Below are 26,640 nucleotides of genomic sequence, written 5' to 3' on the forward strand. Positions count from 1 at the left end.
AGTTTTATTTCAAGAAGAAATAAGTGGGGCACCTGGGTGGCTCATTTGGTTAAGCCTCTGACTCTTGATTTCAGCTCATGTCATGATCTCACAGTTCATGAGTTTGAGCCCTTTGCCGAGCCCCACATTGGGCTTCATGCTGACAGTGCAGAGCCTAGCTGGGATTCTCTCTCTGCCCCTCCCCCATTCACACACACAATCTCTCTCTCTCTCTCTCTCTCTCTCTCTCTCTCTCTCTCAAAATCACTAAATACACTTAAAAAAAAGTAATTGAAAAAATATTAACACTTTCTCATGTTTAGTTTTCAAGTGAATAATTTCAGTGTGTTTTAGAAGTGTTTCCCATTCCCAGATGAAGAGGTGACCAATGTTTGCTTCCAAATAAAAAAAAACTTTTGGCCTCCTGGGTGGCTCAGTCAGTTAAGCATCTGACTCTTGATCTCAGCTTAGATCATGATTTCATGGTTCATGAGCTCGAGCCCCGCACCAGGCTCTGTGCTGATCATGCAGAGCCTGCTTGGGATTCTGTCTCTCCTTCTCTTTGTCCCTCACCTCCTTGTGCTTGCTCTCTCTCTCCCTCTCTGTCTCTGAAAATAAAAAAAAAAACTTAAAAACCTTCAAATTTTAAAACTCCTTTAACTCTCCATCATCAGGAGATTTGCATCCATCCACCCATCCACTAGCTATTTGTTCATGGTTTAACAAAGATTCATTGAGGGTTTACTGAATGTTAGACACTGAAAATAATAGGATATGATACATGTCTGCAAAGAGTCCACATCCATCTGGAAAGATAAGATGTATAAACACATTATTATAATTATTATAGTCAGGGCTGACAGAGTGGAAGACCTTCCTTCAGTGGGAGCATAGAGAAGTGACTATCACGGAGTGTGGGTGTCAGCCACAGGACAGGAGAGAAAGCCCATCACAATATGGAGGCCAATGTCTTCAGTCTTTCTCCTAGGAGAGTCTTCAAAGCCACCATTCTGTGTGGTCATTAACCCCTGATTGTGGCTCTTCCATCCACCAGCAGCTTCTACATTTCTCTCCTTAAATTAAAGGCTCCACTCAGGCTGCTCTTCACAACAGTATTTTCCAGCTCTCCTCCATCTGCGGAGTTTGGTTCCTTGTTTGTCTCCAAAGGAGGCTGCCTTGGGTTAAGAGATGTGGATGCTGGCCTGAGTTCCAGGCACTCCAGCCAGGTCTAAATGAGGAGAAATAACACTGGAGTCTGTCCAAAGCACTTGGAACAGACAAAGCCCACCCCTTGCCCATGGCCTCCTCCCCCCTTTCCCCATCCCATAACCATCCAAATTGGTTTGACATGATTCAGGGATGCTATTCCGGCATTTATCTCAATTGTTAATTAATAACACCTTGTCTGTGCATTTAGCAGAGCCAAGCTTAGGACTTCAGGGACTCTGGAAGAGTTATAGTTGTCAAGTCCAAATAGTCCCATTTCTTCATCCAATGAGAGATGAAGCTTGGTGAACCCATTGTAAATGCCTTGATTAATGTGTGGAAATCATGTTGATGGATTGGTTGGGTGGGGGTCAGCTTAGAAGTGCAACATTGCTCTATTAATTGGGTTGGATGAGGATTCCCCTTGCAGTCCAAAGACCTTGTGGCAAATGTATCTGGAGTCATAAACAGAGTCCCCAATTAGCTCCCAGAGAGGAAGACGATATATCTAATGCTTAGGAGGAAAATTTGGCCGTGAGGCCACTGCCAGCTGGCCAGGCACTGGGTCTCTTTTCCTTGGGAGGGAAGCAGAACTAACCCCAACTGAGGACCACATGGTAACAGAGGGCTGAAATTATTCTGGATCATCTAGTGTAAATAAGATCTTTGACCTCTGGGAACATATTTAACTAGAGAACCTTCTGTTTAGGAAACTGAGGGTTGGGGGCCAGTTTTCTATGGAACTTAAAAAAAGAGATAGAATCCATTCTTTATTGCATATAAAGACTATAATCAGTGACATTGGTTGAGAGTTTACATGCAGTGAGCCCTGTGCAGAGCTTTGTATGCATCTGGGTAATGGGAAAGGCAACCAACAGGTGGGGGTCTATGCTACTGCTCCTGCATCATGCTGTCTATTCCTCCACACAGCAGCCCGAGAGATCATTTTTGAATTTTAAATCAGATGCCATGCCCTCAAAGGGCTTCTCATGTAGTTAAAATCAAAATCAAATGTTTCACCTTAGCCTGCAGGGCTTTCTATGACATGTCCCTTCCTTCTCTCTCACCTGTCCCCAACTGCCCTCCACAGCCACTCTGCTGCATCCTCTCTGGCCAGCCCCTCATCCTCACACGCTAAGTTGAGGCACACCTCAGGGCCTTTGCTGACGCAGGGCCAGAAATGCTCTGACCTGGGCATTTGGCATGAGTGGCTCCTTGCAGCCATTCTCCGTTCTCACTCCAGCGCCCCCTCCCCAAAGAGGCCTGTCTTGACCTGTAAAATCTACCCCTGCCTCTCTCCCATCCCCCTGTGGTGTTTCCTTCACAGCATATGTCACACTCCTAAATTATCCCATCTGTATCCTCCTGGTATGTTGTCTGTGTCCTCATAGCAGGAACATAGGTTCTATGAATCTGTCTCTTCATAGTTTTTCCATTTCACAGATAAGGATACAGAGGTTTGAGAAAGTAATATTCAAAATAGGCTTCCAACTAACCACTGTGATAGATTGCTTTGCTACTGTAAAGGCAGCAGCTCATTTCTAAAATGCTAACAAAATTTGGAGTCTGTTTCTGAAGAAGGGTCAAACAAGTGCAGAATTTTTTTATAAAGAAGCCTCAGTAAAAGTCACCTCAAACAGAAAACTTGTCCATTGAAGACCTTTTCACACTAAATGTATTTTACCGTGGAATTGTTGGCAGGTGGGGTAAACGTCCATGGGTTTACCTAACATCACACTTTCAGTGTTTTATAATGAAGTTTTTAGTAGTTTAAATGATTATTAAGTGTCTCTTAAGGGATTATATTTTCCCTGATTAGATGACAAATCAAATCAAATATTCTTCATAAAATTGTGATTAAAATGCATAATTTGCAAAAAAAAAAAAGTTAATAATTTAAAACACTGTGGACTTATTTTAGGGAATTAAAGGATCAAAACACAGATTTAACTGGTGGCAAAGAGGTAGCATTTATAGCCTTGTGTTGGCTTCCTGTATTTTTTCTTGGCCAGAGAAACTTCCTGGATTGCAGCAAGTACCCTCTTGGTGCCTGTGACCAGCATTTGAATAAAGGTTCAAGGGCCCTGGTGCCAGGATTAGCTCTCTTGCTCCCACAATCCCCCCTTAGTCCAGACCAGTGTTTCTCTACCAGGGGTACCTTTACTCTCCAAGGAACATTTTACAACATCAGGAGATATTTTATGAGTCACAGCAGGGAGGAAGGAAGGAGATGCTACTGGCCTCTAGTGGGTAGAGGCCCAGGATGCTGCAAAATAATCCTGTATCCACAGGACAGCCCCCACAACAAGGCATGATGTCAATAATGCCAACAATGAGAAATCTGGTGCAGATATTAACATCTCCTAGGGACATATCTGAGGGGTCTGGACAGTTCCAGAACAGGGAGTGTCCTTTGGCTTGATGTCAGAGACGTGATGCATTGAGCACTTACTAAGACTTTACCCACATTGCCCCAAAAAATCACGACAATAGCCCAGAAGAGCCTTCAGTATCCTTTACATCGAGGCAGATGCTAAGGGCCAGATAAGTGGATTGGCTTACCCAGGCCCCACAGCTAAAATGTAGCCATGCCAGGACTCAGAATGCAAGTCAAGAACCTTCTTTGAGGGCCCCTTGCAGCAGCTGACTCTTGTGTCCAGGACCTGAGCAGGGCAATCTATAAGTGTTTAATACCCTTTGCCCCTCAGAAACATGAATTCTGTAGCATTCTGAAAAATAGCATTGGTGTTAGCTTTCCCCACCCCCCAGTTTTTATGTGGAATGCATTTTTCCCACAAAGTGCTTACGCACTGGAATGCTAGGGTACAAGCAGGGAAAGTGGAACAGTTGGACTTTAAATAGCTAGACATTCTCTGTAGCACAGCACGAGCAGCTGCCCAAGGCCTGTGCTCTTTTATTTGACTTTCTATCTTCTCAGCCAAGAGCTCTGGGGGATTGGAGAGGGGCCAGAACTATGTGGCCGAACATGAATCCAAAGGAAACTGCAAGGTGTGCTCCAAAGCTCTGTGTCAGGGCCTGCCCTTCTCCCCCTCCCCCCCCCCCCACAATGAAAACCAAACCTTTCCAGGGGAATTCCCTCCCTTTTCCTGAGCTCAAGGTATTTCAGCATTGATCTGTTAAGCCCGTTTCCAGAATTCTGTGGCCACACACGCTGAGGGACACTACCTCTTTGATTCACAATAATCATGGAATCTGGGAATGTCAGAGTCAGAGAGGCTAAAATATGGATTCTCCAGCAGGTACAAAAATCCCAGGGAGGGAAGGGAACTTCTTCAAGGCCAAATAGCAGGCTAGGGCAGATCTGGGCCAGATGCCTGGTTCCCTGTCTGTAAATCCAGCACACTTTCCTCTATGCCATGCTGCCCCCACAGGGACCCCGTCACCCTCAAGAGAATGTGTGCCTGGCATTACTGATAAGGTCAATCTGAGACCTAAGAACTAGACTAGGCACCCATGCACCTGAGAGAGAGTGAGCCCCTTTAATTGTGCACTGAAGCCAGCCTCACTCACTTTACCCTAGTCCTGACCCTGTTCGCACCTCTTGTCATGGATGGTGGTGAACAAACACCTTGCCCTATACCAGCCACACACACACACACACACACACACACACACAGAGCCAGACCACATGAGTGAATGAGACAGACTCGTCCACAAAGAATCCAAGGTCTGGTGGAGGGGATGAAACATATGTGAAACCAGACACTACAAAGCCATATACTCAGGATAGAATAAAGATGATGGGGCGCCTGGGTGGCTCAGTCGGTTGAGTGTCTGACTTTGGCTCAGGTCATGAGCTCACAGTTGGTGAGTTCAAGTCCCACATCCTGCTTACTTGCTATCAGTGTACAGCCCTCTTCAGATCCTACATCTCCCTCACTCTCTGCCCCTCCCCCGCTTGTGCTCTCTTCTCAAAAATAAATGAACATTTAAAAAAATACACTTAAGAATAAGGCTGAGGGGCTATGGCAGCCCAGAGAAGGAAGGGGCTTCAGAGGCTTCCAGAGCAGGTAAAATTGAATTTAGAGAGCTACAGAGCACTTCTCTCAGGAACGTAGGGAAAGCACTGTGGGCAGAGAAACTGGCAAAGGTACAGAGGCATGAGGCAGCAGCACACATCTGGGGACCTCTGAGAAGACTGACAGGACAACCCTGTGTGGAGAGTGGTGGAGGGTGAGGCTTGGGACGCAGGTCTGGACAGAGAGAGCCAGGTCTTATGTGCCTTGATGGGCAGAGTGAAGTTCACCCCAAGTACTTGCCTTGCCTTCCTCCATTTAGCATCTTGGTCTTCAAAATTGCAATCATCTATCTTCTTGGGTTATTCCTAAACACATATGCTTACAGCAGAGGAGAAACAGTGGCCTGTCCTTATGTTTCTTCCATTGCATATGTGCATCTTTCGCTGTAAGGGGAGACAGCCTGGGAGGGTGATAAAGAGACTTAGGGGCCAGGGAGCTCTGGGTTCACGTCCTGGCTCAACCACTAATTCACAGTATGAATAGGGGCAAACTGTTCGCTGAAAGTCTGTTTTGTCCTCTGTAATGCTAGCTGCCACCTCATAGGATGCTGTGAGCTCAGATGAGTTAATACATGGAAAACACTTATGGTTTGGTGGGCATCAGAATCACCTGGAAGGCATAATGCACAGATTTCTGGGCCCCACTCAGAGTTTCTGATACAGTAGGTCTGGTGCAGGGCCGAGGGATATGCATTTCTAACAAGTACCCAGGTGATACTGACACTTTGGGAATCACTGACTTGACACAATGGGTGTCATTTTGAGGGAAACCCAAGTGCTAACAGAGAGTGATTCCTCCAAGTGTGGCATCCCTGGGTCATCTGATGGTGAGTACAGGCCAAAAAGTTCTGCATCCCAAGGCAGTGGCAACTTGATTGGCATATGGACCCTGGGTTCATCACTGTACTCACCTACCACAGAGATGGGACTATGGAGAGGGGCTCAGGGCCCCAACTTCCCAGGATCTGTCACCATTTTTAAGAGCACTGGAATAAAGGACAGATGTGGGAAGAGCATGCCAGGAGAGGGTATGTGGTAGCTGGCCCTGGTCTCTTACCTTTGTGACTTCCTGGAGCTTCTCCCATTCTCCCTCAGGCACAGAGTCAATGTTGTGCCCTTTTCTGCCAGGGTCCACAGGCTCTTGGGTCAAGCAGACTTGTGTAAGTTTTGGCTCCAGTTCTTACTGGTTTTACTTCCTTGAGCAAAGCACCTAACCCATCCAAGCCTCTGTTTCCTCATCTGTAAACTAGGAACAGCAACACCAACCTCGCAGACATTTTGTGAGGTTTGACTAGAAAGTTTATAGAAAGTGCCTGAATGCCACCTTATTGAAATGACAGGTCTAATTATTAGTATCTCCCTATGTAATGTGACTTCAGATCCTCTAACCACACACACACTGTTCCCAACCAAAAGCCCATCATGTCAAGTAATACATAACATTTCAAAATCAGAAATCCATTATTTGGTCCCTGTTCTAAAGTATCCTCCTCAATCCCACACCCACTCATGCTACAATGAATGGTATTTTCCCTCAGAGATCACAACCCAGTGATCTGGATAGCTCACTCAGATAATATCTGGCCTACAAAACATCTTTGAATCAGTTGCCGACATTTAACAATGGAGGATTGCATTTAGCCAACAAAGAAACTGAGGAGCTAGAGAGTAGTTTGCCCAAAGTCAACAGCGAAGCGCTGGGATTGGAGCCCAGTTCTCCTAATTCTAAATGTCTTGCTTGTGCTCCTCCCAGACCCTTCTTCTGAAAGTAGTTGTATATTAGGTTCTCCAAAGAGTCCAAGGCTGCTGAGTTCTGGGAGAAGAGAGGCAAGGGAAAGGGGAATCCATAGAGAAAGGGACACTGAAGTCACTGGGGCCAGCTTCCTCTACTCTTACTTCTGCTATGCTCTCTCATAAAACACATGGCTCAGGGAGAGCAGATCCAGGGAGAAACGTCCAGCCCACTGGCGCCCATCACTCGAAGCACCCTTTGGTGTCCAACACCACAACCGTCACTTCCCAACTATCATGTGGTCTGCTGCAATGGTCATTCCTGAATTTCTCATGTGCCACCTTTGTCTATGAATGTTGCTACACAGATCTGGGCATGCACCCTTGTCTGGCCCTCCATTTATTCACAACCATCAAGGTCATGGTTTTGTAATATCTTTCCACCTCAACCCAGATCATGCCACCAATTTCACTAGGATGGACTATTGGTCTTCCAACTTCCAGCCTATTCCACACAAAGCAGTCAGAAGAATCCTTTTATTTTTATTTTTTTAGCTAGGCCCAAGACTGGGAAAATAACTTTATTTTCTTGGGGTATGGGCAGATGTCAAGTCATAGAACTTCTGGAATTGCTTCTTGGTGCTGGTGGCCTTGGTGACCTCGTGCACCTTAAAGTGCACAGTGTTGCTCAAGGGCCAGCACTCACCCACAGTGACAGTGTCACTGATCTGGACATCCCAGAAGCAGAGGGACAGAGGCACAGACATGTTCTTGCAGCATTTCTTGAATCGGTTGTATTTTCAGATGTAGTGGAGGTAGTAGTCGCAGGTGACAGTGGTCCTCTGCATCTTCATCTTGGGCTCCACACCAGACAGAATCTACCCTCGGATGGACACATTACCAGTAAAGGGGCATTTCTTATCAATATAGGTGCTCTCAGTGGTTTCCTTAGGTGTCTGAAAGCCCAGACTAATGTTTTTGTAGTATTGCAGGAGCTTCTCCTTGCCAATTTCTTCCAGCAGGACCTTCTTCTTGTTTTGAAAGATGGTCAACTGCTTTTGGTATGCATGCTCAGTCTGTATTCCCATCATCTTCCTGGCTGTCTGAAAAAAAGAAGAATCCTTTTAAAAGTCAGATCACATCATGCCCCCATGCAAACCTTCCCTGAGCATTATATCTCCCACAGAATGGCGTCCAGGTCACAACATTGGCTTCCATTGCTCTGCGTTAGTGAGCTCTTGCTTCTACTCAGCACTTACATCTTCTGTCTACTCTTCTCCCTTATCCCGCCCAACGTCCACCATCTTGTTGTTTCTACTCTGATGATACATTGCCACCCTGGGCCTTTGTACTTGCTGTTTCTTCTGCCCAGAATGCTCTTCCTCCAAAGGCTTCCATGACTTGTTTCCTCATTTCAGGTGTCTCCCCAAACACTTCTGGAAAGCCTTGTATCTAAAGTAGCAAACCTTTGGGGCGCCTGGGTGGCTCAGTCAGCTAAGTGTCTGACTTCGGCTTAGGTCATGATCTCATGGTTTGTGAGTTTGAGCCCCACATCAGGCTCTGTGCTGACAGCTCAGAGCCTGGAGCCTGCTTCAGATTCTGTGTATCCCTCTCTCTCTGCCCCTCCTCTGCTCATGCTCTGTCTCTCTCTGTCTCTCAATAATAAATAAATGTTAAAATTTTTTTAATTAAAATTTTAAAAAAAAGATAAATAGCAAACCCCCTCCTCCATCACTCGCCTACCCTTTGTCCTGCCTTACTTTTCTTTAAAACACTACCACCTTCTCAAAGTCTACTATACATGTAGAGGTGCCTGGGTGGCTCAGTCAGTTAAGCATCCACCTTCGGCTCAGGTCATGATCTCATGGTTTCGTGAGTTCGAACCCCACATTAGGCTCTGTGTGACAGATCAGAGCCTGGAGCCTGCTTCAGATTCTGTGTCTCCCTCTCTCTGTCTCTGTCTCTGTCTCTCTCTCTCTCTCTCTCTCTCTCTCTCAAAAATAAACATTAAAAAAAACTTTTTAGGGGCGCCTGAGTGGCTCAGTTGGTTAAGCATCCAACTTTGGCTCAGGTCATGATCTCATAGTTCATGGGTTCAAGCCCTACATCGGGCTCTGTGCTAACAGCTCAGAGCCTGGAGCCTGCTTCAGATTCTGTGTCTCCCTCTCTCTCTGCCTCTCCCCAATCACACTCTGTCTCTCTCTCAAAAATAAATAAACATTAAAAAAATATTTTAAGTCTATATACATTTATCTGTTCATTGTTTCCCTTCTAGAATCTAGGTTCCTAACTACAGGGTCCCTCTCTGTCTTGGCCAACTAATTATTAAATGAATTGAATGAATGGAGGTTTTAATGAGAAGACTCTAGGATACACAGCACTTGTCTTTAATGCAATACATTATTTTAGTATGAATACATTTCATTTTAGGATTAAAAATATACCCATACAATGACATCCAAATCACTACCTACCATTCATACCATTTTATTAATGCAAAGAAAATCTAAATGTAAGATATATGATTTATTTTCAGTAAGACGTGAACACACAGTTATACTTCTCTTCATCTCTATTTTCAACTTGGCTCACCCTGCACATGGACCTCCTGTGGGATGGTAGCAGTAGGTATACAAGCTCCATAGTCCTCTTCTGAGACAAGAGGAAAGGCAGGGGCTGCCAAGAATCACTGTTGAGCGAAGCCGGACTTTACAAACCATGGCCAGCTTGGTGACGCGTAAAGTAGTGAGAGTGATCAGCATATTTGAGGCTGGGCCACCTGTGTGTGAATCCTACCTCTACCAGTCATGAGCAGCTGCCCAACCCTTTCTAGTAACCTAACCTCTCTAGGACTGGGTTCTCCATCTATAAATCCAGAGTAAACAGATTGTTGCTATACACTAAATGCCTTTGCACAAGGTCTATTTAATCTTTGACAAAGGCCCTGTTAAACTATTATTGTTGTTGTTGTTGTTGTTATTTCCACTTTACTGATAAGAAAACTAAGGCTCAGAGAGGTAAGCTAATTAGCCCAAGGCCACACAGCCAATAAGTTGCAAACCTCCAGCTCCTGTGATGTTAATTGGGAGTACAATACTGGCTCCTAGCCCCTACGCCTGCCCCTAGAGTGGAAGTGGAAATGAAACAAGGAGATCTCCAGGGACTGCTAAGCATAGTACATGGACCATGGCAATAGTCATGTGTAGGAATTAGTACTTCAGATTTCCTTAATCCAGCAGGAAGCTTGTATAATAGCTGAGTCTGCTCCCTTCTCCCAATTGGCAGTCTGGGGGTAACTTCTTCATGCAGCAAAAGGACAGACATCCTGCCCTCTGCTAATTCTCTCAGCTCAAGGAGGGGTGGGGGGAACAGTCCTCCGCCTTCCCCCAGGAGACGGGGTCTCTCCTCAGACGGAAAGTAACTGTTCCAGCTTGTTGCTCAAAGGTGTTGCCGGTGGTGACAGCCCCTTTTCTTTCTGAGGGGCCCAGCAGGTCATTGTCTGCCACCCCACCAGCCCGCCACCCCCTGCTGGGCTGGCTTCTGTCTGACCTGTCAGTGGGCTCTTTGAAAGCAAGGTTGATGAGGGGCACAGGGGAGGGGGGAATAACTGGACTGAAAGAGGCCAGGAACAGCGGGCAGAGGGTGAGTATTTGGGGACATCGGTGGCTGAGATCAGAGACCCTTGCTCTCTGTTGCCAGTAGTTTTTGTAACAGAAAAGTGGGGAGATGGCAGCAGCCAGGATAGAAATCCCCCAGGTATAAAAAACATGGCCCTAGGCTAACAAGGGTGAGACTGTGCCAGAGAGGCCTGTCAGGGAATGTCCAAGGTGGGCCAGTTCTCATCAAGTGAGATCATTATTCCTAGAGGCTCTGTTTGGGTTGAGGAGAAGCAGCAGAGGGAGGAAAAGGGGGGAAGGAAAAAGAGAGCAGGCTGAGAGAAAGAACAACTAGAAAATGAAGATGTTTTCTGAAGCCTCAGTATTTTGTTCCCCATGTCCTACAATACTCACCAGATACCTTTATAAGGCCATGACTACTCATAGCCTCCTATGAAGAATTGAGGATAGAAGCCATTGGAGGTGGACAGCCAGAGGGTGAATCACTCCTCCATCATTTACTATCTGTGTGATTATGGACAAGGCTCTTAACCTTTCCAAGCCTCAACTTCTTCATCCGCAAAATGGACATCATAGAAGCCACCTCAAAGTGTTCTTATGAGCATATGGGATGATGGCTGGATAAGGTGCAAGGTGTAGGCTGTCAAAGCACAGAGGAGCTTAAGCGGCTGGCAGAGGAACAGCCCTGTGTTGGTCCACCTATCAGAAGAGGGAGCGAGGGCAGAGGGCTGGCTAAAACACTTGGCATCCCAGATTTTCAAAAGGTAAATCTCCCTCCAGTATGTATTTAAATTGTTCCTCTTCTGATTGGCATAGTCCTGCCTTAGGTAAAAGAGCTTAGTGCAGATAATAACATGTCATAGTGGTGGGCACAATGACTCCTGTGTGTTAGCCATTTGGAACATTCTACTGTAACAGACCTTATGTTGCAGATCCATGTAGGACTTGGCTTCAGAGTGCTACAAACTGGGTCAAACCCAGCCCCAACATGCAAGAAGCTGTGTGGTCTTCTGCAAGTGATTTTCTTTCTAAATCTCGAGTTCCTCATCTGTAAACAGTGGTGCTAATGATGCCTGAAAATCTGGTGGTGATTTAATGAGGGGATGAGTGTAGGGCACTTAGCATGGTGCCTAACACCCAGTAAGACAGTAAGATTTTCTTTTTTTTTTTTTTAATGTTTACTTATTTATTTTGAGAGAGAATGCATGAGCAGGGAAGGCAAGGAGAGAGAGGGAGAGGGAGAGAATCCCAAGCAGGCTCCACACTGCCAACACCAAGCCCAATGTGCAGTTCAAACCCATGAACCTTGAGATCATGACCTGAGCCAAAATCGACAGTCAGACACTGAATGGATCGAACCATCCAGATGCCCCCCACCCCAGTAAGCTTTTCATAAATGCCAACCATTAGCTCTGATTAGACGTGGTTGCCATTAATGCTTCCTCATCCTACTGACCCCCCGCCCAGGTTGTGTCACTTAACATAGGGTCTTTTTGCTGAAATACACTGGCTTTGGGGGGCACTAGAAGCCCAAGGACAGGGACTCTGAGCTAATGTGCTAGTAGTGATGATGTGTTGTGTGTTGCACCTAATCATCCCAAAGTGTGCATTTGTGAGAAGGTGAGAAGGTCATTCAAGGATAGGGCTACCACTTGTGAGTATTGAGTAGATGAAGGTGTGGCTCGTCCTTCCAAGGACAGAGCTCCCAAACCTAGAGCTCTGTGTCCATGAAGTGCTTCCCAACCTGTATTGCACTAGACTATTGTGGGGAGATGCTCTGGGACAAAAGGGGTCCATGGTCAGGAAATGCTTCATGTTCCATTGCAATATTAAAGATTCATGATGCATATTCACATGTCAAAGGCTCTGAGAAGTCCTGCTGTAAAAAAAAAAAACTAGCTTACCTGCTTCACCATTTCCCAAGTTGTATCCTCCAGTGTCACCTATGCTTCTATGTTTCAGGGAACCCCCATTAACATCCCCCAGTTTGGAAAACCACTTTAGTCTCTCAGAGACAGATATACTGCTATGGATATTCGTGGGACATTCTCAATAATTCAGAGCAGGGGTTCTTGAGATTTAGTCGGCAAAAGAATGACCTGGGAATCTTCTTTAAAATGCCAATTTTCCATTTCCATGCTCAGAAATTTAGTAGGCCTGGGTGACAGCAAGAATCAGCATTTTAAAATCACTGAGGTGATTCCAGGGCAGGAGGTCAGGAAGCATGCCTTGACCAACAGTGGTTTAGAGCCTGACTTCTGGAAGTCAGGGCTCAGAACAGCAGCATCAACGTTACCTGGAAACATAAGGAATGCAGACCACTGTAGGACCAGAGAATTAGAATCTACATTTTAACAAGGTCCCGGGTGATTCCAGTGCTGGTTATATTTTAAGAAGAATTGGTTTTAAAGGTTTTTATTGATGGTGCTTGTTTTTGTTTTTGTTTTCCATTTGTTTACTTTTGATAAACACTCAAAAAAAAAAAGAAAAAAGAAAAACTGGATACACACTACAAGCTCATTGTCACAAAATTTCTACCAACCCTTACCCCTAACCCCATACGTGAGGGGTTGACCAGATGCCCCAGTAGCTTCCTGGTAAGCTAGAGTCCCATTAAAAAGTGGTCTTATCTAGATTATATCCCTGTCTTCAGTAACAGTGCCTGGGTTTTCCTAAGCAGCCTTTGCTTTCTTTTTCGCACGTGTCCTGAAGAGTAGGAAACCAAGAAAAGAGGCTCTCAGTGGGCCTCCATTCTGCCAGATCTCTGGTCAGACATGATTGATCTTCCATTGCTAAGTGTAAGAAAAGCCATAGGTGCTTTGGAGCAAGGATCTCTGGCCTTGGAACTCAGGGACTGTCAAAAAAGAGTTGGCAAGAGGAGAGAGGAAAACTTCCAACAGGACTTCCAGCAGCAGCACAAATACAATCCCACTTCTTGCAATATTTAAGAATGGCGGTTGCTCTGGTTGGGAGGGAGGGGATGCCTGTGTAACGATGGTCCATCAGGCAGCCGGGGTATTAATGGCAGGTGAAACCTTCCAAATGAGCACCCTGTCAGCCAATCTATTGCTTTAAAAGGTTGGCAATGTGGGAGACCTAACAGAGGCAATGAAGAACTAATCTCATATTGCCAGGTTAAATCAAGTCAGCCTTGCCTGCTCCTTTCACTTTTTAGTTACATCAAGCCAGAATACTTTCAATTATCCCTCACTTCCAACTTGTCAGCAGGCATTGGGTAAAATGCAAATGGAACAGTACCTTCCCTGGTGGAGTGCAGAAAATATTATGAAGAATAGCCTCCACTAGTTGAACTCTTCCTGTGTATTCAGTGCAATATCTTCATCATCTCATTTCATGTGCACCATCTTATGGAATCTCCATGCTCTTTGGTGAAGTAGGTGCTATTAAGTCCATTCTATAGGTGGGAAAACTGAGTCACAGGAAGTCGGCCACTTGCCTCACTTGCCAAGGTTACATAGCTAATGAATGATAGAACAGGGTTTAACCATTCTGACTCTAAAGCCCATATTATTTTGCTATTTGTCTAACTGGACCAAGAATCCAGTGCTGCTCTGGGCAAGTGAGTTCTTGAGCTTTGAGGTGCCCCCCACCTTTGAAATTTTCTAAGTTTTCCTCCAGTGGCAGGGAGTGGCCAGGGTCAGCAGTGCTGTATGGGTGAAGCACGCCAGCCCAGACTAGGACCCACCTGAGCCCTGGTCCCTATTTCTCCATTTCAGGGTGCTTTCTGATCCTCTCTCATTCCTTACCCCATCCCCATGCATGTGAGGTTGACCAGATTCTCAGAGATAATTGGGGATTTGCATTTATGAGATATCTCAGGGCCCATTGCCCAGCCTTAATTCTAGTGGACAGATTGGCAAGTAGATTGCTCCTGCTGGCTGGAGGAAAATTTTGCAAGATCATGTGAGATCAGCCTGCCAGAATGGTGCTGATGTGTCAATTTGGGTAACTCAAACTGTTCGTGTAGACAGGGGCCCGGACAAAAAATATTTGCTAGGGACCCCACACACTTTAGACACAGTCCTGAAAGAGCTCACCTTAAAAGAAAATAATTCCCAAGGCAAAAAAGAATACTACAGCTGCCTCATTTCTTTTTACTCAAGAACCTCTTTATGTGCCTGGCCATTCAGACACTTCCAGCCTTTGCCAGTGAGCCCTCACCACTCCTTTATTTCCATCACAAAAACCAAACAGCATAGGCTTCTTCCTTCTTGCCCCAACTTGTTGCCTCCCCCCTTCCCTCCACTCTTTGTTAATTTTCTACCTCTCCATCATTAACTGATCTCAAGAATGACCCTAGGATTTATTGGGTCCACCACCTGGATTCCCTGTATTTTCCTTAGGGAAATGAGAACTTGGCAAGTACCTCACTCTGTGTGCTAAACAAACCTATACGATGCCAAGAAGACTCAAAAAGGAGAAAAGAAATAGAAAAGATTCTGAGGCACATACTAGGTTGCTAGGTGCTCACAACTGTTCATGTACCTTGCGTGGATTATCTTAGTCCTCTCATTGCTCATGTGAGGTATCATCATGCCCACTTTGCAAATAAGGAAGACAGAGCACAGGCAGGTTGGTATCTTGCCTGAAGTCAGTCTGTTAGCAAGTACATAAATTGCATAATCTTAAATATACATCCCAATGAATGAATGTGTGTGTGTATACATCCTATAGATATGTGTGTGTGTGTATATATATATATATATATATAATATAATATATATATGTATATATTTATGTGTGTGTATACATACACACACACACACACACACACACACACACACATATATGTATATATATAGCCAGGTGCATAAGGTGAGGATCTAGAACCTTTCCAGCAACCAGAAAGTTCTCCTGTGTCCTTCCCAGCCAGTACCTCCCCATTAAGGTAACTGCAAGTCCTAACTTTCTACCATAATTGATTCAGTTTGCCTATTCTTGAACATCTGATGAATGGAAATATAGGTACTCTTCAAAACCTAGGTTTTAACCAGCCTCTTGGCCCAAGGAGTAGGGAAGGCAGATTTGGTGGTTGGTGATGCCACTCACCAAACCATAATCTGGAAAGAGTGAAGCTCAATTTTAAAATCTGAGATGATAACCCATTCCCATCAAGTGCTATGTGCAGACTGTAGCAGAGCTACCCACGACACCTGAAGTGAGTTGTTGGAGTCGATTCATGCCACCCTGTCACAAAATGAAACTAAGAAGAGTAAATTTAGATGTTTCTCTGAAGCCTTTAATACCCAAGAAAGCTGGAGAGTTCATGCAGGTTATAAAGGGAATCACTTGCATACCAAGCTACAGGGAATAAATGACACCAAAATTGAACAAAATGCTTTCATCTGGATTCTCCATAAGCTGCCCAGTTTACAGAGATCAAAGAGGAAAATAAGTGAAATGAATGAAATAAACACCCTCTCATTCCTGGAGATGTCCCTTCCCTGTAAGAGTGATGTACAGACTCAGGCAGCCTTCCCCAAACAGAAAACATGCTCATGTTTCAACCAACTCTGAAATACCCAGTATCTACTATGGCTCTCTGCAGCCTCTCCATTAACCCGTGGCCTCCTCCCCCTGAGCATAGCTTCACTAGTAAGTGTTCAGTTAAGGCTTTGAGGTTGAATCTTTTAAAGGAACTCCTTTAAAAATCTAACAGAGCAAACTAGGCAGGGGCTGGAAACAGCTGGCGCAAACTTGTAGCCAGCCCAGAAGGCAAGTGCCACCTTGTGCCAATGGTAAACAGCTGAATGGGGGCTTTGAATCTCACAGGTAAATAGTGTGGTCCCCAGCAGCCTGCAGTGCAGGGAATAAATCCCCAGGTATCTCGTTTCTCATGTTGATTCCTTTTAGAAGCTCATTTTAACCAACCAGATTCTTTCCCAACTGTAGGAGTAGACAAGCCTGCAAAGGTAATTAAATCTCACGGCCACCCACACTTCCAGAGTTGATGGGTGTCCACTGCCCTGTCTTCACACTCCCTTTGGGAAAGAAACATCACCTCCTCCTGATAATGAAGAAGACAAAGAGTAATGATCTCACTGGTTGCCTTTTCCTACTTTTTATCCAAAACTCCTTCATAGCCACTTGGATAACTTACTCAGCTTCTCAGAGCCTCAGTTTCCAACTTTATAGAGTGGATGATGGCGTGATAATGGGCGTAACACACAGTTAACAGAGTAGTCACTGTACCAGGCACTGTTCTAAGTACTATATGTGTAATAACTGCTTTAATCCTCCAAACTGTGCTTTCTAACATCATTGTCATCAGTTCATTTTGTACACGAGGAAACTGAGGTGCAGAGTGGTTACTAGCCCAGGGTCAGCAGATTGGGTACCTGATCTGAGAGTCAAACCCAGACAGCCTGATCCAGACTATGCAGCTTAAGGGTTATATTATTCTGCTCTGTGGGGTTATGTGAGGATTTAAATCAAGGATATGTGCAAATCTCGTTCCACCCATAGCATTTATTCATACTGTCCATTTACCTATGCTATTTAGAAACATAGCATTTTTGACAGGATTCAACCTACCCATAGCAAATACCAGTGAATGACTCTAATAGGGGATATTAATTTCATTTATAACCATGTCTGGTTTTTAATTTTTTTAACTTTTTTTTTTTTCATTTTTGAGAGACAGAGACGGAACATGAGCAGGAGAGGGTCAGAAAGAGAGGGAGACACCGAATTGGAAGCAGGCTCCAGGCTCTGAACTATCAGCACAGAGTCTGATGCAGGGCTCAACAAACCGTGATATCATGACCTGAGCTAAAGTTGGACATTTAACCAACTGAGCCACCCAGGTGCCCTGCCATGTCTGGTTTTTATAAACTGAAAAAGTTGAAAACTTTGCAGGGTTTCTGGTTATAGTTCATTGAACGCAAACTATGCCGAACTGATGTGTGTGTGTGTGTGTGTGTGTGTGTATCTGTTCATTTATTCCCCATCACAGCATCCTATGCTATATGCATTATTATAACTCAGTTTTACAGGCAAAGAAATTAAAGTTTGGCAAGATTGGTTATCTAAGCTTACACAACCGAGGACTAGAGGAGATGAGCTTCAATCCCAAATCTGTCTGATTCCAGAGGCCAGGAACCTCCCTCTGATGCTGTGTAGACTTTTTGGCTTTTTACTTTAGGAATTCTAATTCAAAGGAATCAATTTAGCATCAACCTGATTTCTGCTTCACGTTGCCAGACCTGTTATGGAAGACTCTCTGATTTTCTTTATCAAAAGCAGTAAAAAGAATGCCTCCCACATTGTTCCCAGAAAGTTTCTCCACATCCATATTTCTCTGAAATGGCCATTTCAATTAGCGTATGACATACACATGTGGAATATAGCCAGAGCTGTGATTTAGCATGCATCCTGACAGAAAGCACCTAGATAATTCTCCACGGCCACATCTCACAGAGTGAAGTAAATGAGGACCCATTAGGCAAACGTGGGACACTGCTGTGGGGCCTGCTCAGGATGGCCTGGGTCATTTTCCCAAAACGCTGAGTCAGAATTGGGCCCTTTTTGAGGTCTCTGCACACCTCTTTCGCCACCCTCACTGGGTAAAAGCCCACCAGACAAACAAGTAGGTGGATAAATAGAGAAAGAAATCGGCCAATGTCACGGGAGGGCTGTGCCGCTCTCGCGCCCCTGTTGAATAGAGACGCTGGCAGCCTCTCGGGTCCTGAACTGGCAATTCAGGACAGTTTGATTGCCTGCTTGATTGTTTGCAAGATAACTGCAAGATTGTCAGTGACAGGGTAATTTACTGAAGATTGCCATGTCAGACTCCATGCAAGGGGCTTGCTGGCATAAAGATGCGGCTCTCATGACTGACAGGCCGCTGGGAGATAGCAGTGCCAATTTAAAGTTCACGGTGTCGTTTGAAAGTGTTCGACAGCAGCAGCCCATAATCATGCAACATGATGAGGTCATTACAGGAATAACGTATGCTCACACTTAATAACCGATAGAACCCCAAATGCACAATCTCTGGAGCAGTTCAATGCAAACATGTAGGAGGAAATCATTTCTATCCTTTTTTTTCTTTTTTTAGCATTTGCCATCTGCGATTGCTGATGTGTTTATGGGACATCTCCTGCCAGACAGGCCCTTAAATAAAAAGCCAAGAATCGACAAAACAGTAGGGAAATTTGAGGTCCACCCTTTAGAAGAAGTTGCAAGTCCAGAATGAGTGGCAGACTCGCAGGGGTTGGGGAGAAAAGTGTTGAGTGCTTAATAGAAAAACTGTCCCAGGTTATTATTTGAGCCTGATGAGGTTCTCAAGCTGGTTAGATGGAAGGGGTGGTAAATCGGATAGGGGGTAGGAGATGTTCCCAGCTTCAGGAGGGAAAGACCACCAGAGACAGATGGAACTTCTAATGGGAAGAGGCCAGTGGCCTTAAAGAAATCTATAGTGCTACTAACAGTGTGTTTTTTCTCACCTGCAAAGTTTCTGTAGCTGCTGAATGAAGCACTGCCAACCTATCTCAGCAGGATAATTTTAAATCCAAAGCAGGCATTCCGTGGTGGATTCCTTCTGTCTGGTGGAGGCGGTCCACGGAAGGTGATGTTAAAGGCAGAATGCTATGCGTTTTTTCTTTTCTTTTTCTTATTCTGCCAGTGGCTATGGGATCCACTATACAATCTGAACATAGGTCTGTGATGGTGCTCCAGCATCATCCTGCTGCTGAGATACAATTCTCTGGCCCCATTTCTTGGGTATGAGATTTGTGAGGCTCTAGGGAGCACCTGATTCAGCCAGCATATCAGGCAGAGGTGTTCAGAGCCTTGATTTCGAAAGTCTCTAAATTTAAAGTGTGTGCGCCTGCTCACCCTCCTGGGTCTGCATTTCTAGGAAATTCTGTAAATCTAAATGTGTTACGAGGCACTGAAGCCACATTTGCCCATGTGGAAAATGAGAGGCTAGTTTTAGTAATTTAAAGCCAAGCAAAACACACAACCTCCTAATTTGTTTGTTTGCTAAAAAGAAAGTAATGCATTAAAATAATTGTACATTAATTGCTAAATTACAGTGGAACTTCGGTGAAATTACATATTTCAATTTTGTTAGCAGAACCAAATGAAAAGAGTAATGCCAAAAAATTACATTGTAGTAAATTTAAAGCATGCAGCCAGGCCTCTGATTCAGTGTTCTAGTACAAGTGTCTGTCAAGTCCCAGCCCAGGGTTTGAGTACGTGTTTCCATGATGTTAATTATGGCCCCAAAGTGTCTTGCTATCAAATCTGGGAGGTGCAAGCAAGTTATTCTCCAATCTTCTCCACTGTGTGTTCAGTCAATTCCCAGCAGAGTGAATAAGGGTTGGCCAACTAATCCATTCTAATAGGGAATTCCAAAGAGCAAACACTACCCGAAACATTCCCATGCTCAGCCCTAACACGCGTGTGAAGAATGGGAAACAGTCATTTATTCATTCAACAAACCTTTGTTGAATACCCAATTCCGTGGCTGGCACTAAGTAAGGCATGAATGTAGAAATGAATAAGACACTGTTATTCTCTTCAAAGAGCTCATTTTCCAGACAGGAAGGCAAGCACACAGAGATAATTGATGCTAGCCCAAGGAAGTTGGCATTAACAAAGGTTTCTAAAATTTATTGCGCATTAGAATCACCGGGCAAGCATGGGTGAAAGGCAGATCCCAGGACCTGTTCCTGGAGGCTCTCCCTGGGAAGCTCGGGAATAGACCCTTGAGACCCATGGGATTTTTGATGCAGTACCATTCTTTGAGAAACTGTGATTCAGGGATACACAGAGCAGGAGTACCATAACCTAGTCAGAGGCATCACCAGGAAGGCTTCCTAGAAGAGGTGGCCATACCTAGTCTGGGTTGTAAAAGATGAGTCGCATCTGTTTCCCCACTGTACTGTCAGCTTCTTAAGGACCAACCCCATCATTCTTTGTTCTTCATACCATGTTGCATTTCCAGAACATGGATGGCACTCAAATATTTGTTGAATGGTACATGAATGATAAGAAACAGCCCAGGAAAGGGATGTAGGGCCAAGGACCTAGTAAATCAGGATGTTCAAAGTGTTACGGGTGTGTAGCAAGGTGGCACCAGAAACGATTGGGTGAACTGATAGCTTCCTTTCTTGGTGCTGGAACCAAAGCCATTTTTCCACATTTCCCAGAAAATGCAAAACTCACCCACCCAGTTCTCACACTGGTCAGCAGTACCTTCCCTGTCTGACAAGGAGCAGAGATGGAACATTTTTCTCCATTAAACTGAGATTTAAGGAATCCCATGCATTTTGATGATTTGTGCACCCAATTAGCACAAGACCCTGAGAACTGGCTATGGGTAATTTTTAGTGCTGCTCTATCCAAAAGCAAAATATTTGGTTTTATTTCCAACCACTCAAATATACTTGCTCATAACAGAAAAAGCAGAAATCCTAGCAAAGTATAATAAAGAAGAAGGAGAGAAACACACTAATCTACTACCTGGGGATAATCATTTGTCCACATTTTCAACTATTTCCTTTCAGTCTTTTATTTTCTATGCATATATACTGGAATTAGACTAGACTTGTCGTGTGAAACCTGCCACTTCAAGCCCTTGGGAAGGGTTGATGCTGTTCATGACAAAGGTGTTAGCATCTCTCAGCAGCTTTGTGTTGTGCAATGCACTGACCCTGGCTCTCCCTCTGCCCTTCCAGATGGCCTGGTGGATTGCCTGGACCCTGACTGCTGCCTGCAGTCTGCCTGTCAGAACAGCCTGCTCTGCCGAGGGTCCCGGGACCCCCTGGACATCATTCAGCAGGGCCAGACAGACTCGCCTGCCGTGAAGTCCTTCTATGACCGCATCAAGCTCTTGGCAGGCAAAGACAGCACCCACATCATTCCTGGAGACAACCCCTTCAATAGCAGGTGGGCACCCTTCTGTCCACACAGACCCCGAGGTGGCTGGTTGCCTCCCTATCAGAGCAGGAAGAGGTGCTCCTGTTTTTCCATGGGCCCAGTTGGCCTGGAAACTACCCCATGAGGGCAGCTCCTTGCTCTCTATGGGTCGAGACCCAGAGCAGAGTCCTCATCTGTCTGTAGGATTTGGCCACCTTCAACCTAGAACCTGCTGGAGACACCTGTTGATTGTCTGGTTTTTAGATCATTTTTATAATCTGTTATTTTACAACATTTCATTACTTTATCTCTCTTTATAAAATACCTCTGGTAATGGCTTTTGTTTGATCATCACTGAAATACTTCATTCAATAGAGTATTTTTGAAAGCAATTATTAACTTAATAACATAGCTTATCATTTCTGGCACCTTAGAGCCAAGATAATGCCAGTGGCTAGAATTTATTGAGCACTTATGAGCCAGACACTTTATATAGACCATCTCTAATCTGCACAGCAACCCCATCAATTGCATCTGCTAACTGCCTACTTTGGGCAAGATGTCATGCTGGGGCATGTTACCCCTCTTTGCACAATGATAGAGTTTCTCTTATATTTACTTTTGCTCTCAGTTGCTAATTTGAGACTTATGAATATTCTAGGGGCAAATTCTAGATTTATTATATAGTAAGTTTGGCCCTTCCTCCCAGGACAAGTTAGAACTGTACACCCAGAGAGGAGAGCCAGGGGGAAGAGTTGGCTTTGAGACAGCCCATCCCCTTCTCCCTTTTAGGCACTGTTTCTGATTCTGGAGGTAAGAGAAAGGATAGGAGAGGCAGGGGACTTCTTACGGTCTGCCTACATATCACAGATCTTGCTCTTGGTGGGTCTGGGTCCAGATGTCGACGGTATGTGCAGATGTGAAGATGGCAGGCGTAGTCTTCTTGGAGATATCTGTCTCATCTCTATGCTCCTTTCTGTAGAGAAGTAAGAATGGATGGTTGGGTCCTCTTTCATGAAGCCTCTAGGAACCTTGAACTTGAGTGGGGCACTTCTGGCCTCCTCACCCCACTAACTATCCTTCTCATGCCATTCTTCTCTTAGTTCTCTTTATCCTACTTCATTCTGGGGAGGCCCAGAAGCAACTCAGGAAGTACGCTGCCCAAGCAGCCTTCCAGCCAGCAAATAAAATACCTGCTCTCACTTCTTACAGGAGCCCCTAGCTTTATAAATGATTCTCTTGGTGCCCCCACCTTAGACTTTGGGGAGGAAGCATCAGCAGGTCATGACTCAGACTCTGCTTCTCCCTGGGAGAGCCTGGCAAAGGTGGGATGGGGAGGTAAGGCATAATGGTACAGCCAGTTAATTCTACAACCCCTTAGAACTCTCTGGGAAGTTGTGCAGCCCCACTTCCTGACAGCTCTTTTAATATGAGGGCTCTTGGGCTAGCAAGGTCACATTGGGCTAGCAACTTTAGCCTCTCTCTGTCCTAGTTTTACTAAAAAGAAAAAAAAATCATCTCAGCCCTCTTCTATTTCAGCCCTAGCACCCCTCTAGCCGTGTCATATTAGACAACTTATTTAACCTTATAAACTCCATTTTCTTGATTGATAAAATTAGAATAATACTATAGAATATACTCACACAGTTATATTATTACCTTAATACAAGAACCCCTCAAAAATAAAAGAAACCATAAATATCTGATCAAAAAAGTACTTGCTTATTAAATCCTAGTTCTTGGACAGGGATTCTACAGGTATATTTCCCTTAATTATGAACATAATTCCTGTTGCCCAAGAGTCCTGAATGGCCCTAGCACCAGGCCATAAGCATTTCACTATAGTTTACATACAGTTTGCTAATACTGTAAATGCATCTTTCCAAAGCCCATGCTCTGTTCAGTTTCCTATTAACATTTCATTTTTTCTACCCTAAATCCAGTAATTTCCTGTTATTCTCCTTTTTGTCCCTTAAAATTCAATTTTATCCTCCTCACCAAAGTTAACACTTCCAGAAGGCACCTTGAGCCACAGCCAAGATGCAGAAGAGGAGGTAAGAACTCCAGAATATTTGTGGACCATAGCAGCCCCGGAGATCTGGGCAAAAGAAACTTGCTTTAGAGAAAGCCTCTCTGATGCTTTGAAAGTAGCAATAAATAGCACCACCCAAATGAGCCCACACTCCAGCATGTTGGTGTAGATACATAATTCAGAAATGCAAAATGTAACTCCAAGACATAGGTTGAAGCTCACCAAGCATGTGAATTTTAGCGTATTATCCTCTGACCAAAAAAAAAAAAAATGAAGGAGAAGGCTAGGAGTAAAAAAGAAGTTAATTCAAGACTTCTAAGAAGGCGTTTCCCCAAGATAATGGCATACAAAAATAACTAAAATGCCTTGACTCCACCACTATAATTTATAGAGCAGATCTCACTATCTAGATAATGTGATAATTGTTACACATCAATAATCATAAATAGAAACGAACTGATAGCATGTCTCAGCTGAGTCTTTTCTGTGAATTGTCTGCCTGGAAATGATATGAAGCCAGCAACAATGAGGAACTAGGAAAATAGAGAGTAGGAAGCCTAGGCAACCAGGCCCCTTTTATTCCTGTGGTGCTCTGTAAAGTCTTATGCTATAGGAACGATTTAAAATAAATAACAGTTGTGTAAAAAAAAAGGAGGGGAAAAAACCCACTGCGAGATGTACTCCCAGCTTTGTTTTCTCATCATAAACACTTTGTACCTTGTGGTCATCAACACACATCGATTTTAAAATCGTGCCTTGGAAGGCATGAAAGAAATCTTAGTCTGCACTAAGATAAGGAAATGGAATTGAACAAAAGAATTATTTTCATAATTTAGTTTTCCACTTTCAAAAGCCTCTGGCATTATGGTTGGAACCAGCTAAAAATGGGATGCATTTGTCAGGCAGCCAGTAGCAGACAATTAGAGCTGTCAGTGGAACAGTCTAAACCCTCGTGAGATCATCAAAGGGTTGGAGTTGAACCATGGCAGGGGCTGGGGGTAGTTATTGCTAATAAAAAGAGAGGTGCCAGGAGAAAGCATTCCTCCATGCCTGCATCCCACCTGAGATAGCAGAAGTAAGTGCGATCCAAAAATCAAACAGACTTGGACAAGATTCTGGCAAAGAATAGGTCAGCTTGATTACCTAGCCCAGAAATTGGGAGTATGTCCAGGAACCTGGAAACCTGAGAACCTCTCTGCCTTTGTCAAATTGCCCAGTGGCTTGAAGGCTAACAATATAGCTGCAGACCTGCCTAATAGGCTGGAGACTCAGTGCAAAAATGGAAGTTCTCAATAACCCATTTCTCTATGAAGTCAAGAAAATGTAGGTAAGAGGAGGCATGTGCATTCTCCCTGTATGGATTTTGAGAGGACTGTTGTGGCATCTCTCTTGCTTTAGGGGATTTCCCAGACGTTGCTTGTTGATACTGTCATTCTTGCAAAAGTTCTGGTTACTATGATCTGGAGAGAGGACAGCTTTCTCTGACAGTGGAAAAAAGTTGAGGGGGATTTCAACCACCCCTGCCCCTGCCCCACCAAGATAGCAGGAATTTGATATAAGAGAAATATAGTTACATGGAAGTCAGAACCCAGGATAGTTCTACCAGAAAAAAATACGTAAAGCTCCAATACTCTCTTTTCCTCAGGCTGTCATGGATTGTGAGAAATTTTGCTCTTAAAGAGCAGCAAAAAAAACAATGTATGTATATGTCCCAGCCCCATAAAAAAACACCTCTGTGCACTTCTCTCCATTCCCTCTGACATCCCAGCCTGGAGGAGAAGAGTAACATTGCCTTTCTCCAAGACCAAAAAAGGAAATGAGTAGCCAGATGGGGAAGCTCTCACCCGAGTATAATACTCTCTGTGCCAGACTAAGGCACAAGCGCGAGTGATGAGGGCAGCCTGAAGCTCGGGCCAAACAAAAGCCAAATGATGTCAAGAAATGGAGCAAGGCCAAGGGTAGAGAGAATGTGCACAGGAGACCCCATTGGCCAGCCAAGTGACTAGAGATGCTGCCCGTGGATTTCACTCCAACATGTCATCAGCTCTGTTCCTCAAGGAAAGCAAGCGTTAAGACCTCTCCGTGAGGTGTGATTATGTGAATCCAGAAATTAATGTTGAGAGTCTTCTTACCTTAGCAACCAGATGAGGATGGGTGGAGACAATGGCAAGATGGAAGGAGAACTTGACATGCCCCCTTGTCTTATTTTCCTGTGTGTGGCTCAAGACTTGTGTTTCTTTTTCTCTCAGCTTGGTTTCTCTCATTCGAGGCCAAGTAGTAACTACAGATGGGACTCCTCTGGTTGGTGTGAATGTGTCTTTTGTCAAGTACCCAAAATATGGCTACACCATCACCCGCCAAGATGGCACGTAAGTATCTTTGCGGGGTTCTACCTACTCAGAACTGAGGATGCAGGCAAAAAGACAGATCATGCTATTGGCTTAGAACCACATGGCTTCCCCTTGTGGACTATAGTGACCACCAGGCAAGACCCCTAGTGTGGACCCCCCCAAATACATTTTTTTGCTTTGTGGTATAGTATCTAACATGAAAAACAAATAGAAGGGCCAGCCTGTCCAAGGCTGCCAATAACCATCATTCTCCCTTTTTCCCTGTCAGGTAAATACTTTTCTGTGTGTGTACATGTACTGGGATTGCAGCTAGGGGAGGGCAGATTCTAGAAAGAAAAAGGCAAATTGGCTCTTGGAAATTCTCTCCTATTTTAAATCAAAGTCAGTGCAGGGTGACAAGCATCCACATGACATAGTGTCCTGTGGTGAACCCCTTCTGCGTTCATCTGTGGCTTTAGGAGCTGTGTTGTTTTTGTGCCTGTTTTGAGGGGGTGGGATGTAATCAGAAAAGTCTAATTAAATACATTTAGCTGTCACCCTGCTGTGTGAAGGAGGCAACCTTTTCCTATTATCTTCTGATTGGAAACATGCACCCGTGCAGCCCCCACCAAGATGAAAGCTATGTTATTTCCTTAATCCACTGGGCATGGAGTTGAAATTTAAAGAAGAGGAAGAAGGAGAAGGAGGAGGAGGAGGGGGAGGAGGAGGAGAGAAAGAGGAAGAGGAAGAGAGGAAGAGGAAGAGAAAGAGGAAGAAGAAGAAGAAGAAGAAGAAGAAGAAGAAGAAGAAGAAGAAGAC

General features: G+C 44.5%; 1 protein-coding gene and 1 pseudogene across 19 annotated transcripts in view; one reads left to right on the forward strand and one right to left on the reverse strand.

Moving 5' to 3' along the window:
* The window catches only part of TENM2 (teneurin transmembrane protein 2), a 1,969,530-nt gene that overhangs the window by 1,859,337 nt on the left and 83,553 nt on the right, over window positions 1–26,640 (forward strand). For all 19 annotated transcript variants that reach the window (XM_040444168.1, XM_040444170.1, XM_040444289.1 and 16 more), the window contains 2 exons: window positions 21,279–21,489; window positions 25,741–25,860. In XM_040444168.1, coding sequence (XP_040300102.1) covers window positions 21,279–21,489; window positions 25,741–25,860 — 331 coding nt within the window. The remainder of the gene's footprint in view (window positions 1–21,278; window positions 21,490–25,740; window positions 25,861–26,640) is intronic.
* Window positions 6,709–8,475, reverse strand: LOC121010571 (40S ribosomal protein S11-like; annotated as a pseudogene).

The sequence above is a fragment of the Herpailurus yagouaroundi genome, unplaced genomic scaffold (genome assembly GCF_014898765.1).
Source record: "Herpailurus yagouaroundi ecotype Mexico unplaced genomic scaffold, PumYag 29, whole genome shotgun sequence".
Classification (NCBI taxonomy): Eukaryota; Metazoa; Chordata; class Mammalia; order Carnivora; family Felidae; genus Herpailurus; species Herpailurus yagouaroundi.